The sequence below is a fragment of the Salvelinus fontinalis genome, unplaced genomic scaffold (genome assembly GCF_029448725.1).
Source record: "Salvelinus fontinalis isolate EN_2023a unplaced genomic scaffold, ASM2944872v1 scaffold_0671, whole genome shotgun sequence".
Taxonomy (NCBI): domain Eukaryota; kingdom Metazoa; phylum Chordata; class Actinopteri; order Salmoniformes; family Salmonidae; genus Salvelinus; species Salvelinus fontinalis.
This window is the reverse complement of record NW_026600880.1, coordinates 91,563-105,826: the sequence shown is the minus strand read 5'-3', so window position 1 is coordinate 105,826 and position 14,264 is coordinate 91,563. Positions and strand designations below refer to the sequence as shown.

The 14,264-nt window shown below is 47.7% G+C and overlaps 1 protein-coding gene across 1 annotated transcript; it reads left to right on the top strand.

Annotated features, from left to right (window-relative positions):
- Positions 1-73: 73 nt before the first annotated feature.
- LOC129846966 (protein PALS2-like) lies at positions 74-8,886 on the top strand (the record flags this gene model as incomplete). Its single annotated transcript, XM_055914780.1, has 7 exons — positions 74-205; positions 2,629-2,725; positions 3,377-3,448; positions 4,730-4,891; positions 5,150-5,352; positions 7,872-8,000; positions 8,316-8,886. Coding segments are annotated over 7 exons (972 nt in total), but the record flags the coding sequence as incomplete, so codon positions are not given.
- Between the last annotated feature and the right edge of the window lie 5,378 nt (positions 8,887-14,264).

The window sequence follows — 14,264 nt, the reverse complement described above, 5'->3', positions numbered from 1 at the left end:
TTGTTAAACACCCCTCCTATTTCCCTTTTCTACCTGAAGCTGTAACTATGGTAACACAGACCTTGTTTTCCAGGTGCATCTGAAACCCCACTTTAACTACAGCCCAGCCACAGACAACCTGATCCCCTGTAAGGAGGCTGGCCTGGCCTTCTCTAAAGGAGATGTATTGCACATTGTCAACAGAGAGGACCCTAACTGGTGGCAGGTAGGTACTGCTGACCCCAGAACAGCCCTTAGCTGTGTGTTTTTCACCATAATCCACAGGTCCTCATGCCTTATTGATCAAATATATGGCTCTGCTACTACTTTCAGAGGAACGTTCTCTTAGACTCAGGGTTGAATGACTTTCCGACATCCACCCCGAGGCACTCGATCTGAAACAACTGGATGGAGAGATGCAATATGGTAATAGGTCCGTGCTCCATCTTGCCTTCTGATTGGCTAGGTGGAACTTTTAATTAGGGATGCACGATATATCGGAATCGGCCGAAATTAGCTAAAAATGCCAACATTGGTATTGGCCCGATGTCTAGTTTAACGGCAATGTTAAAAACCGATGTCAAAGCTGACGTGCTTACCTATACAACGTAGGTACATGATGTAATGACGCCACGTAAAATGTTGCACTGCACGTGCAACACAGCATCCCTAAACTAGCCCACAATGTCTGCTGTGTGGATCGAGCAGTCAACAAGTCAAGTCATTTGAAAGAGTAACAACATTTCAGCAAGACAACTCAAAGGAGAAATCCATAAAAGCCAAGATAATGGAATTCATTGCTCTTGACAATCAACCGTTCTCTGTCGTGGGTGATGTTGGCTTTCGCGACTGGTCGAGCACCGGTACACACTAACGCCACCAAGTGCGCTATTGTTCAGATGTTGCCCTACCGGAGTTACACAGTAATAGCTTCACGACATACTATGGAAAGCCGTTTGGGTTTTTGCATGTCAAAAAAGATACACGTCAAATAACACTATTTCACAATAACACAATTTAATACGTTATCAATAATGTAAAATAACACAGTTCTATTGTAGAATGTTGTTCTGAATTTGCAAGCCAAGCACCACCACTACTTTTTTTCCCCTTTAGCATCACCACCACTATCAGTAGCACTGTCAAAGCTGTACAAAACAGTCTGCAAACACCGGTCACGAACGATGTGTTTACAATACAGCGTTGGTAATAAACATTATTTGTTCAACCGCAACTTCTGGGGTAGCTAGCTAGCTTTAGCTTGGTACCTAGCTAGCACCAATACAACCAGCCTGAAAACAATGACCAGTAGAACCTGCAGTCATTTTCACTATTCTTAGCAATGATTTAGGAATCCTTGTGAGTCAGTATTAGCTAGGTAGCCACTCGTTGTTCGCCTATTGAAATTTAACATCAGTTCATGAAGATAAATAGCTAGCCAGCTACTTAACCTTGTTGACCAAAGCTAATGTTATAAGCAGCCAGCTAGCTTCATGTGGCTAGTGAGTCTCAACGGGACCGGGATATGTGTTGTGAAGCTAGCCGCAATAAGGATTAGGCACAATACAGGGATTCGCGGTTTGCCTTCAAAATAAAAGTACCTATTTGAAAGTGATGCAGAAGGTTACAATTGGTGGAATCATGCCATATTTAGACTAGATCATGTTAAACAAGATTGGAATGTGAAGCAATGAAATGGGGTATCAGTCTACTCAGTGACACTCACAGAACACAACTGTGAAGAGTTTATGTAAATATTAGCGTTGGAGCTCTTATCGCGGGACTGTGACTGTGTGAAATCACCTCCACAGTCAGCCTATTGTGTGTGTGTGTTGACATTCATATTGCACAGTTTTGCCTAAGGATTGGGGATCAATGAAATGGGGTATCAGTCTACTCAATACCCAATATATTTTTTCCCAATGTCCTCCTCAGTTATCAGACTCCAAAACATCTACGCAGTATAGGTTGCCAATACATGTGGCTCAATTCAGTTGTTTCAGAGTCCTGCAATAAGAGCTACAATGCTAATGTTTTCTGGGTGTCACTGAGTAGACTGATACCCCATGTCAGTGATCCACAATCCACAGGTAAGGCTGTACAGTGAAATAAGTATGGCCCCCAATGCAACTCTAAAGTATAACACATCCAGTGTGATTTCAAAAGCATTTGTCAAATTAACAAATTGTCTTTTGTTGATTTTTATATAACATTCCAACCTCGTTTAGCATGATCTATTAAACTATGCCATAATTATACTATTTGTATTCATTTGCATCACTGTCAATGGCAAACTTTTATTTTGAAGTCTAACTGCAAAGTCCACTATTTTGTCTAATCCTTATTGTGGCTAGCTTCACATAGATGGGTCCGACCACCATTAATCAAATAAGAACTGTCTTATAAATTACGGTTATTTTAGATGATGACACCTAGCTATATAGTTAGCCAGGTAACTATAGCTACTGAAACAGATTATATGTTTTTGGGGAAGAACATTGTTTGCATCTATGAGCTAGCTAGCTTTTTTTTTAATGACTACTTTACTCCATTTGTGACTTTTAATTTACAAAAAATGAACTGATCCTTAAGAGTTAAGCAAGAGAAACAGGAAGTAGCATGTCTCTGACCTCACATCCTGTCCCTCAGGCAGTCAACATTGTGGGAGGAGCCACAGGACTGATCCCCAGTCAGTTCTTAGAGGAGAAGAGGAAGGCCTTCGTGAGGAGAGAATGGAATGGATCAGGTACATTTCTGACTATGTAAAGTGACTTTGGGTGTTTTGAAAGTGCTTAAAATGTAATTATTATTAGGCAGTTGGACTTCTTTACACCCGCCTATATAACTCAGAATACTGTCTGGTTCAACTGAGGTTAAATGGAATTGTAACACACGTCTCTATACTCAACAAAGTGCTGACATCTACCCCAAAATCGTATCTTCTTCCCACCTGTTTGTGTCCTCGTGTGTGTCCCAAATGGATCCCTTTAACCTATATATTGAAAGTAGTGTACTATATACACACAGCCTCTATACATTACAGTTTATTTCTCAAATGATCACATTTGGCAGCAAACTGCCATGAAAGTATAGGCTGAATCCACACTCTAATAAATAACCCCCCCCACCACTTCCCCACTACTAGTGGTCCCGTGTGGCTCAGTTGGTAGAGCATGGCACTTGCAACGCCAGGGTTGTGGGTTCGATTCCCATGGGGGGCCAGTACAAAAAAGTATGAATGTATGTACTTGTAAGTCGCTCTGGATAAGAGCGTCTGCTAAATGACTTAAATGTAATGTAAATGTAGTGTCCACAACTCAGACGTACTTAGGAAATATGTTTACTCTGGTGCCCTCTTGTGGTTCAGTGAACTTTTAATGTGTTTTGTTCCTCCCAGGCGTTCTCTGTGGGACACTAACAGGAAAGAAGAAGAAGAAGAAGATGATGTACCTGATGTCCAAGAATGCAGGTGAGTTCAGCAGCCATCAGACCTCTCTGATCCTGCTCTAAAGGACTTCAGTTCACCATGTGGGTGTTGCTATCAGTAACATGTTGTTGGCCAGAGCCATCTCCTAATGCATATCAAAGCAAAAAACAGCTGGATTATACCTCGGTCTCTCATTATTGGCAGCCATTCATTTAATATTTCAGTGATATAAAAGTGTACTACAGTATAGCCTGACTAGTAGGTAGGTTCATTTTCCATCTATTGTGGGCTCTACACTGAGCGTACAAAACATTAGGAACACCTGCTCTTTCCATGACAGACTGACCAGGTGTCACTTGTTAATCCATTTTAATCAGTGTAGAGCAACTCAATAGTAGGAAGGTGTTCTTAATGTTTTGTACAGTCAGTGTATATAACTGTAGTATAGATGACTGTATATAATACTGAACAAAAATATAAACGCAACAAATGTAAAGTGTTGGTCCCATGTTTCATGAGCTGAAATAAAAGATCCTAGAAATGTTCCATACACACAAAAAACTATTTCTCTCAAATGTTATGCACAAATTTGCTTACATCCCTGTTAGTGAGCATTTCTCCTTTCTCAAGATAATCCATCCACCTGACAGTTGTGGCATATCAAGAAGCTGATTAAACAGCATGATCAGTACACAGGTGCACCTTGTGCTGGGGACAAAAGACCACTCTAAAATATTCAGTTTTGTAACACAACACAATGACACAGATGTCTCCAGTTTTGAGGGAGTGTGCATTTGGCATTCTGACTGCAGGACTGTCCACCAGAGAATTGAATGTACATTTTTCTACCATAAGCCGCCTTCAACGTCGTTTTAGAGAATTTGTCAGTACGTTGAACCGGCCTCACAAACGCGGACCACGTGTAACCACGCCATCCTAGGACCTCCACATCCGGCTTCTTTACCTGCAGGATTGTCTGAGACCAGCTACCAGGACAGCTGATGAAACTGAGGATTATTTCTGTCTGTAATAAAGCCCTTTTTGTGGGGAAAAACTCATTCTGATTGGCTGGGCCTGACTCCCCAGTGGGTGGACCTATGCCGAACCATGGCTGTGCCCCTGCCCAGTCATGTGAAATCCATAAATTAGGATCTAATGAATTTATTTCAATTGACAGATTTCCTTATGTTAAACTAACTCAGTAAAATCGTTGAAATTGTTGTATGTTGTGTTTTTATATTTTTGTTCAGTAGTTATGTGTTAGTATTATTACTGAGCAAACTAAGCTGATGGTGGTAGCGTGTCTGTTGTCGTGACGACCAGAGTTTGACCGCCACGAGCTGCAGATCTACGAAGAGGTGGCCAAGATGCCTCCGTTCCAGAGGAAGACCCTGGTTCTGATTGGTGCTCAGGGAGTGGGCCGGCGCAGCCTGAAGAACAGACTGATCATCATCAACCCCCTGCTCTATGGAACCACCGTCCCCTGTGAGTCCCCCCCCCCCCCCCCCCCCCCGTGTGTGTATATCAACCCCCTGCTCTGTTGAACCACCGTCCCGTGTGTGTGTATATCAGGGGTACTGCAGAAGACAAACTTCAGTCTCCTATGGATTAATGAGATTTTTCCTCACCCCTCTTTCTCTTCTCACCCCTCTTTCCTCACCCCTCCTGCATACCTCCCTCAATCTCCTTACCCCACCTCTCACTCTCTCATCCTCCTTACCTCCCACCATCACCTCCCTCCAGTCACGTCTCGGCCTGCTCGGGAGGAGGAGAGAGACGGCCAGTCGTACTGCTTTGTGTCTCGGTCCCAGATGGAGGCAGACATTAAGGCCCGTTGCTACCTGGAGCACGGAGAGTACGATGGAAACCTCTACGGAACCAAGATGAACTCCATCCACGAGGTGGTGGACGCAGGACGTACCTGCATACTGGACGTTAACCCACAGGTAGGTCTGACACACACTCAGGATTTATTCATTTTAAAGGCCCAGTTCCGTCAAAAATGGGTTTCTCCTGTGTCTTTATATATGTTTCCGTACTTAGGTTGGAATAATACTGTAATGTGAACATTATGATCATGCCTTTTAGTGTAAGAGCTGATTGAAAAGACCGCCTGAAATTTCAGCTTGTTTTTGTGGGATGGAGTTTTGGTCTGCCTGGTGACATCACCATGTGGGAAATTAGTTAATAGACCAATAAGAAACAGAGTTCCAAACCTCTCTACCAATAACAGCTAGTTTTTAGTTTCCCCCTCCCCATTCAGACCACTCCCAGACAGTCTTGGCTAAATTCTTTCTTGAGAAATTGCTTTTGCTAAAAGCTATTTTTGTTTATTTTTGACTAAGAGTAAGGGACCTAATTAGTTACCCAGAAATGATTTGATATTGAGATAAAAACGGATGCATGGGTCTTAAGCAAAACCTGAATAAGCATGATTACATGATGGGGGTGTGTGTGTGTGTGTGTGTGTGTTTGTGTGTGTGTGTGTGTTGATGGGTCGTGTGTGTGTGTGTGTGTTGATGGGTCGTGTGTGTGTGTGTGTGTTGATGGGTCGTGTGTGTGTGTGTGTGTTGATGGGTCGTGTGTGTGTGTGTGTGTTGATGGGTCGTGTGTGTGTGTGTGTGTTGATGGGTCGTGTGTGTGTGTGTGTGTTGATGGGCCGTGTGTGTGTGTGTGTGTGTTGATGGGCCGTGTGTGTGTGTGTGTGTGTGTGTGTTGATGGGCCGTGTGTGTGTGTGTGTTGATGGGCCGTGTGTGTGTGTGTGTTGATGGGCCGTGTGTGTGTGTGTGTGTGTTGATGGGCCGTGTGTGTGTGTGTGTGTGTTGATGGGCCGTGTGTGTGTGTGTGTGTGTTGATGGGCCGTGTGTGTGTGTGTGTGTGTGTTGATGGGCCGTGTGTGTGTGTGTTGATGGGCCGTGTGTGTGTGTGTGTGTGTTGATGGGCCGTGTGTGTGTGTGTGTGTGTTGATGGGCCGTGTGTGTGTGTGTTGATGGGCCGTGTGTGTGTGTGTGTGTGTTGATGGGCCGTGTGTGTGTGTGTGTTGATGGGCCGTGTGTGTGTGTGTGTGTGTGTGTGTGTTGATGGGTCGTGTGTATGTGTTGATGGGCCGTGTGTGTGTTGATGGGCCGTGTGTGTGTGTGTGTTGATGGGCCGTGTGTGTGTGTGTGTGTGTTGATGGGCCGTGTGTGTGTGTGTGTTGATGGGCCGTGTGTGTGTGTGTGTGTGTTGATGGGCCGTGTGTGTGTGTGTGTTGATGGGCCGTGTGTGTGTGTGTGTGTGTTGATGGGCCGTGTGTGTGTGTGTGTTGATGGGCCGTGTGTGTGTGTGTGTGTGTGTTGATGGGTCGTGTGTGTGTGTGTATGTGTTGATGGGCCGTGTGTGTGTTGATGGGCCGTGTGTGTGTTGATGGGCCGTGTGTGTGTGTGTGTGTGTGTTGATGGGTCGTGTGTGTGTGTGTGTGTTGATGGGCCGTGTGTGTTGATGGGTCGTGTGTGTGTGTTGATGGGTCGTGTGTATGTGTTGATGGGTCGTGTGTATGTGTTGATGGGTCGTGTGTGTGTGTGTGTGTTGATGGGTTGTGTGTGTGTGTGTTGATGGGTTGTGTGTGTGTGTTGATGGGTCGTGTGTGTGTGTGTGTGTTGATGGGTCGTGTGTGTGTGTGTGTGTTGATGGGCCGTGTGTGTTGATGGGTCGTGTGTGTGTGTTGATGGGTCGTGTGTATGTGTTGATGGGTCGTGTGTGTGTTGATGGGTTGTGTGTGTGTGTGTTGATGGGTTGTGTGTGTGTGTGTTGATGGGTGGTGTGTGTGTGTGTGTGTGTGTGTTGATGGGCCGTGTGTGTGTGTGTGTGTGTGTGTTGTTGGGCCGTGTGTGTGTGTGTGTGTGTGTGTTGATGGGTCGTGTGTGTGTGTTGATGGGTCGTGTGTATGTGTTGATGGGTCGTGTGTGTGTGTGTTGATGGGTTGTGTGTATGTGTTGATGGGTCGTGTGTGTGTGTGTTGATGGGTTGTGTGTGTGTGTGTTGATGGGTCGTGTGTGTGTGTTGATGGGTCGTGTGTGTGTGTTGATGGGTCGTGTGTATGTGTTGATGGGTCGTGTGTGTGTGTGTTGATGGGTTGTGTGTGTGTGTGTTGATGGGTGGTGTGTGTGTGTGTGTGTTGATGGGTCGTGTGTGTGTGTTGATGGGTCGTGTGTATGTGTTGATGGGTCGTGTGTGTGTGTGTTGATGGGTTGTGTGTGTGTGTGTTGATGGGTTGTGTGTGTGTGTGTTGATGGGTGGTGTGTGTGTGTGTGTGTGTGTGTTGATGGGCCGTGTGTGTGTGTGTGTGTGTGTGTTGATGGGTCGTGTGTATGTGTTGATGGGTCGTGTGTGTGTGTTGATGGGTCGTGTGTGTGTGTTGATGGGTCGTGTGTGTTGATGGGTTGTGTGTGTGTGTGTTGATGGGTGGTGTGTGTGTGTCGTCAGGCGCTGAAGCAGCTGAAGACAGCAGAGTTCATGCCGTTTGTAGTGTTTGTTGCTGCTCCAGAACTGGACACACTAAGAGCTATGCACAAAGCCGTGGTGGACGCTGGACTCACCACCAAACTGCTCACGGTCAGTCTCTGGATGTTGCTGGATCTGTGCACAATTCTGAGTGTTGTAGTTATTCAGAAGAAATCACTGATGGAAACCTCTCTCTCCCCTCCCTCTCTCTCTCCCCTCCCTCCCTCTCTCTCCCCTCCCTCTCTCTCTCTCCCCTCCCTCTCTCTCTCTCCCCTCCCTCTCTCTCTCTCCCCTCCCTCTCTCTCTCTCCCCTCCCTCTCTCTCTCTCCCCCGTTCTCTTCTGCTCTCTCCCCCTCCCCTCTCTCCCCCCTTTTCTTCTTTTCTGCTCTCTCTCTCCCCCTCCCTCTCTCCCTCTCTCTCTCTCAGGAGACAGATCTGAAGAAGACGGTGGATGAGAGCGCCAGGATCCGCCGGGTCTACAGCCACTACTTTGACCTGACCATCGTTAACGACAACCTGGACAAGGCCTTTGAGCAGCTGCAGGCGGCCGTGGAGCAGCTGTGTTCTGAGCCCCAGTGGGTCCCCATCAGCTGGGTGTACTGAGAGACACCGGTCCTGTCCTCTCACCTGCTGCCCTGCCTGGTTAGACTGCTCCCTACTGGGCTGGAGGACACACCGCCCGCTGCTGGGCCCAGGAGTACATGGAGACTAGGAAGAGGTTGTCCCTAACCAACACGGTTGGGGTCAATTCCATTTCAATTCAGTTAATTCAGGAATTAGACTGAAACTACAATTCCACATTTTTCCCATTGAGGAGAAGTGGAATGTCAGTGAACTTCCTAAATTGACTGAATTGAAATGGAATTGACCCCTACAGGGATGTGAGAGCTGAGGACCCATTGAGACTTATTATGTATGTATGGGACTTTACCATGCAGCCCCAGTGGCGCCTATCCCCACCCCGCCTAGCCTAGCCCCACCCCGCCTAGCCACACCTATCCCCACCCCGCCTAGCCCCACCCCACCTAGCCTAGCCCCACCCCGCCTAGCCACACCTATCCCCACCCCGCCTAGCCCCACCCCACCTAGCCTAGCCCCACCCCGCCTAGCCACACCTAGCCTATCCCCACCTAGCCTATCCCCACCTAGCCTATCCCCGCCTAGCCCCACCCCGCCTAGCCCCACCCCGCCTAGCCCCACCCCGCCTAGCCCCACCCCGCCTAGCCCCACCCCACCTAGCCTAGCCCCACCCCACCTAGCCTATCCCCACCTAGCCTAGCCCCACCCCGCCTAGCCCCACCCCGCCTAGCCCAGCCCCACCCTGCCTAGCATCACCTAGCCTAGCCTCACCTAGCCCAGCCCCACCCTGCCTAGCCTCACCTAGCCCAGCCCCACCCTGCCTAGCCTCACCTAGCCCAGCCCCACCCTGCCTAGCCCCACCTCACCTAGCCCAGCCCCACCCTGCCTAGCCTCACCTAGCCCAGCCCCACCCCGCCTAGCCTAGCCCCATCCCGCCTAGCCTAGCCCCACCCCGCCTAGCCCCACCTAACCTAGCCCAGCCCCACCCTGCCTAGCATCACCTAGCCTAGCCTCACCTAGCCCAGCCCCACCCTGCCTAGCCTCACCTAGCCCAGCCCCACCCTGCCTAGCCTCACCTAGCCCAGCCCCACCCTGCCTAGCCCCACCTCACCTAGCCCAGCCCCACCCTGCCTAGCCTCACCTAGCCCAGCCCCACCCCGCCTAGCCTAGCCCCACCCCGCCTAGCCCCACCTAACCTAGCCCAGCCCCACCCTGCCTAGCCTCACCTAGCCCAGCCCCACCCTGTCTAGCCTTCACCTAGCACAGCCCCTCCCTGCCTATCCTCACCTAGCCCAGCCCCACCCCGCCTAGCCCCACCCCGCCTAGCCCCACCCCGCCTAGCCCCACCTAACCTAGCCCAGCCCCACCCTGCCTAGCCTCACCTAGCCCAGCCTCACCTAGCCCAGCCTCACTTAGCCCAGCCCCACCCTGCCTAGCCTCACTTAGCCCAGCCCCACCCTGCCTAGCCTCACCTAGCCCAGCCCCACCCTGCCTAGCCCCACCCTGCCTAGCCCAGCCCCACCCTGCCTAGCCTCACCTAGCCCAGCCCCACCCAGCCTAGCCTAGCCCCACCCCGCCTAGCCCCACCTAACCTAGCCCAGCCCCACCCTGCCTAGCCTCACCTAGCCCAGCCCCACTCTGCCTAGCCTCACCTAGCCCAGCCCCACCCTGCCTAGCCTCACCTAGCCCAGCCCCACCCTGCCTAGCCCCACCTCACCTAGCCCAGCCCCACCCTGCCTAGCCTCACCTAGCCCAGCCCCACCCTGCCTAGCCTCACCTAGCCCAGCCCCACCCTGCCTAGCCTCACCTAGCCCAGCCCCACCCTGCCTAGCCTCACCTAGCCCAGCCCCACCCTGCCTAGCCTCACCTAGCCCAGCCCCACCCTGCCTAGCCCCACCTCACCTAGCCTATCCCCACCCTGCCTAGCCTCACCTAGCCCAGCCCCACCCCGCCTAGCCTAGCCCCACCCCGCCTAGCCCCACCTAACCTAGCCCAGCCCCACCCTGCCTAGCCTCACCTAGCCTAGCCCCACCCTGCCTAGCCTCACCTAGCCCAGCCCCACCCTGCCTAGCCCCTCCAGATTCAGTCTGCTCTGCACCACAGGCCCCATCTGTACACTATGCAACACTCTGGGTATGTCCCAAATAGCACTCTATTCCCTATGTAGTGCACTACTTCTGACCAGCACTACATAGGGAGTAGGGAGCCATTCGGAATAGAACCAATGTTCACAATACACAGGAAGTACTTTATTTATTGAACATTCTAACTTTAACTTGACTACCTTTCTGTACATATGGATATGGAACGAGAAACAAAATCATGGCGTTGAGGATATTTTAAAAATATTTAATGTTTTATTTTATCACTGTTGGTTGCTCACAACTACTACAATATTTATCATAGCGTTTAGAACAATAATACAGGAGTATTTATTCTGAAAGCAGATGTGAGGAGGGCTTGCTTTGTGACGATGAGGATACCTCAGTGTGTTAAAACTCTTCTCAGTTTACATTTCATACAGTACTTCATCTCCTGGCCGCTGCGTTTCCAAATGGCACCCTATTCCTTAGGGCTCCAGTGAAAGTAGTGCCCTATCAGCCCTGGTCAAAAGTAGTGCACTACGTAGGGAATAGGGTGCCATTTGGGACGCACACCTGGTCTCACGTCATCTCTGAACCCTCCATGTAGAATAACAGCCATGTTCTCTCTTTAAGGCAGACTAAGGGCTGAGAGACAGAAATGGTAATATCACACCACATCTGTGAGATAAAGGTCTTTGTTGCTGTTTCTTGGATGAGACAATAATGTAGGCTAATGCAATCTCCCCCCCCCTTGTTACGTGGCTTTCTTTGTTACGAGATTGTGAATGGTTTCATTAAAGGTCTCAGCGAGATGACGTTGCGTGCACAAAGTTAAGACGTAGTGGATCCATTTCCTCGACACCTAGGGAGCGTTGAAGGGCGAGGTTAAACTACTCCGCTGTTTTGGTCCCGTAGCGACCACGTTGTAGCAGTGTGAAGTGCACATGCGCAGATACTTTGTGTGACTGTATGAGAGCATAGTCTTGCATCTTGCTCATCTCTATATCTTCGTTGCAACGCCATCTCGAGGAGTCTACTTTTAACTCCGTTGTATTGTCAGCGGACGGTGTACCAGTTGGGTCAGTACTCTGTCAGCCCGGTCTGTATGGTGCTGTGTTTTATGTTGGAGTAATATTTCCAGGATACTCGTCTGGACCTTGACAGCGTACTGCATCTCAGAGAACCATCCCTTTTTGATGTGATATTACTGAAACTTAACTGTTTTTTAACCAATTGCCATATCTACTTAAAAGTGATATATTTTACAATTTCAACAGAGCAAACATTTGTATTTTCAGATGTGTCAAATAAAATAACTTCTTTTTTTTTTTTTTTTTTACAACTTGAACTTATCTCAGGTAATATTTATCATATCCGGAGTGTGTAAAAAATGTGACTTAATTTGTTTCACAGAAGGGTAAATTTGTTTATTAAAAAAAGAGAAAAGAATATTTCAAAGGTAGAAATGTCTCCATGTTAGTCAATGGAAACAACCATTTGGCTTAGTTCACAATGTCAGTAGTTAGTGCCTTCAGGAAGCATCCACAATCCTCAACTTTTCACACATTTTGTCGTTACAGCCTGAATTGTTTTATTGACTTACATTTAGATTTTTTATCACTGGCCTGCACATAACACCCCATAATGTCAAAGTGGAATTGTTTATTTTTACAAAGTAACTAAAGGCTGAAATGTCTTGAGTCGATAAGAATTCAACCCCTTTATGGCAAGCCTACCAAGACAGTGGCCAAGTTAGAGTTTGAACTTAAATCTATGGCAATACCTGAAAATGGTGGTCTAGCAATGATTAACAGCCAATTTGACAGAGCTTGAAGAATTTAGAAAATAATGTTGCACCATCCATGTGTGGAAAGTGCTTAGACTTACACCTGTAATCACTGTCAAAGGTGCTTCTACAAAATAGTGACTCGGGTGTGAAAACTTATGTAAATGATATTTCTGTATTTCATTTTCAGTCAATTTGAACACATTTTTGAACATGTTTTCACTTTTATTACGGGGTATTTGTGTCTAGATGGGTGAGGGGGAAAAACATCAGGCTATAAAAAAAAATATGGAATAAGTCGATGGGTAGAAATACTTACTGAAGACCATCTCTATACTGAACAAAACTATAAAACGCAACATGTAAAGTGTTGGTCCCATGTTTAATGAGCTGAAATAAAAGATCCCAGAAATGTTCCATATGCACAAAAAGTTTCTCAAATTATGTGCGCACATTTGTTAACATCCTTGTTCGTGAGCATTTCTCCTTTTGCCAATTTAATCCATCCATCTGACAGGAGTGGCATATCAAGAAACTCATTAAACAGCATGATCATTACACAGGTGCACCTTGTGTTCAAGTTTTGAGGGAGAGTGCAATTGGCATGCTGACTGCAGGAATGTCCACCAGCGCTTTCGCCAGATAATTCAATGTTTATTTCTCCACCATAAGCTGCTTTCAAAGTCGTTTTAGAGAATTTGGCAGTACGTTCAACCGGCCTCACAACTGCGGACCACGTGTAACCACGCCATCCCAGCACCTACACATCCGGCGTCTTCACCTGCGGGATCGTCTGAGACCAGCCACCCGAACAGCTGATGAAACTAGGTTTGCACAACTGAATAATTTCTGCACAAACTGTCAGAAACCGTCTCGAGGAAGCTCATCTGCGTGCTCGTCATCCTCACCAGACTTAATCTCACTGCAGTTTGGCGTCGTGACGGACTTCAGTGGGCAAATACTCATCTTCTATGGCCACTGGGACACTGGAGAAGTGTGCTCTTCACGGATGAATCCCGGTTTCAACTGTACCGGGCAGATGGCAGACAGCGTGTATGGCTTTGTGCGGGTGAGCGGTTTGCTCATGTCAACGTTGTATACAGAGTGGCCGATTGGTGGTGGTGGGGTTATGGTATGGGCAGGCATATGATACAGACAACTAACACAATTGCATTTTATCGATGGCAATTTGAATGCACAGAGATGCGGTGACGAGATCCTGAGGCCCATTGTTGTGCCATTCATCTGCCGCAATCACCTCTTGTTTCAGCATGATAATGCATGGCCCCATATCCCAAGGATCTGTACACAATTCCTGGAAGCTGAAAATGTCCCAGTTCTTCCATGGCCTGCATACTCACCAGACATGTCACCCATTGAGCATGTTTGGAATGCTCTGGGTCAACGTGTAAGACGGTGTGTTCCAGTTCCCGCCAATTTTCCAGCAACTTCACACAGCCATTGAAGAGAAGTGGGACAACATTCCACAATCAACAGCCTGATCAACTCTACTTTTAAAGGTATCTGTGACCAACAGATGCATATCTGTATTCCCAGTCGTGAAATTCATAGATTAGGTCCTAATGAATTTATTTAAATTGAACGATTTCCTTATATGAACTAACTCGGTAAAATCTTTTTTGTTGTTTATATTTTATATAAATATACTTTATTATATACAAAATATTGTTTATATTTTTGTTCAGCGTAGCTTTGCTGGGGGCCATTTTCCCTGAAAAGCCTCATAACTGATGTTTAGTCCATACAGTACCATGTTACCAGACCCCCCGTTTTCCTCCAAACTACTCTTTACTTTTCTAAAGCCAGTAGAGTCGACCAACTGTCCAATCATTGCCATTTTTACACCAGTAAAATGGAAAGGAAAATCCTCACACTGCTGCTCATGCTCCCAGGTGATTTTCTAAC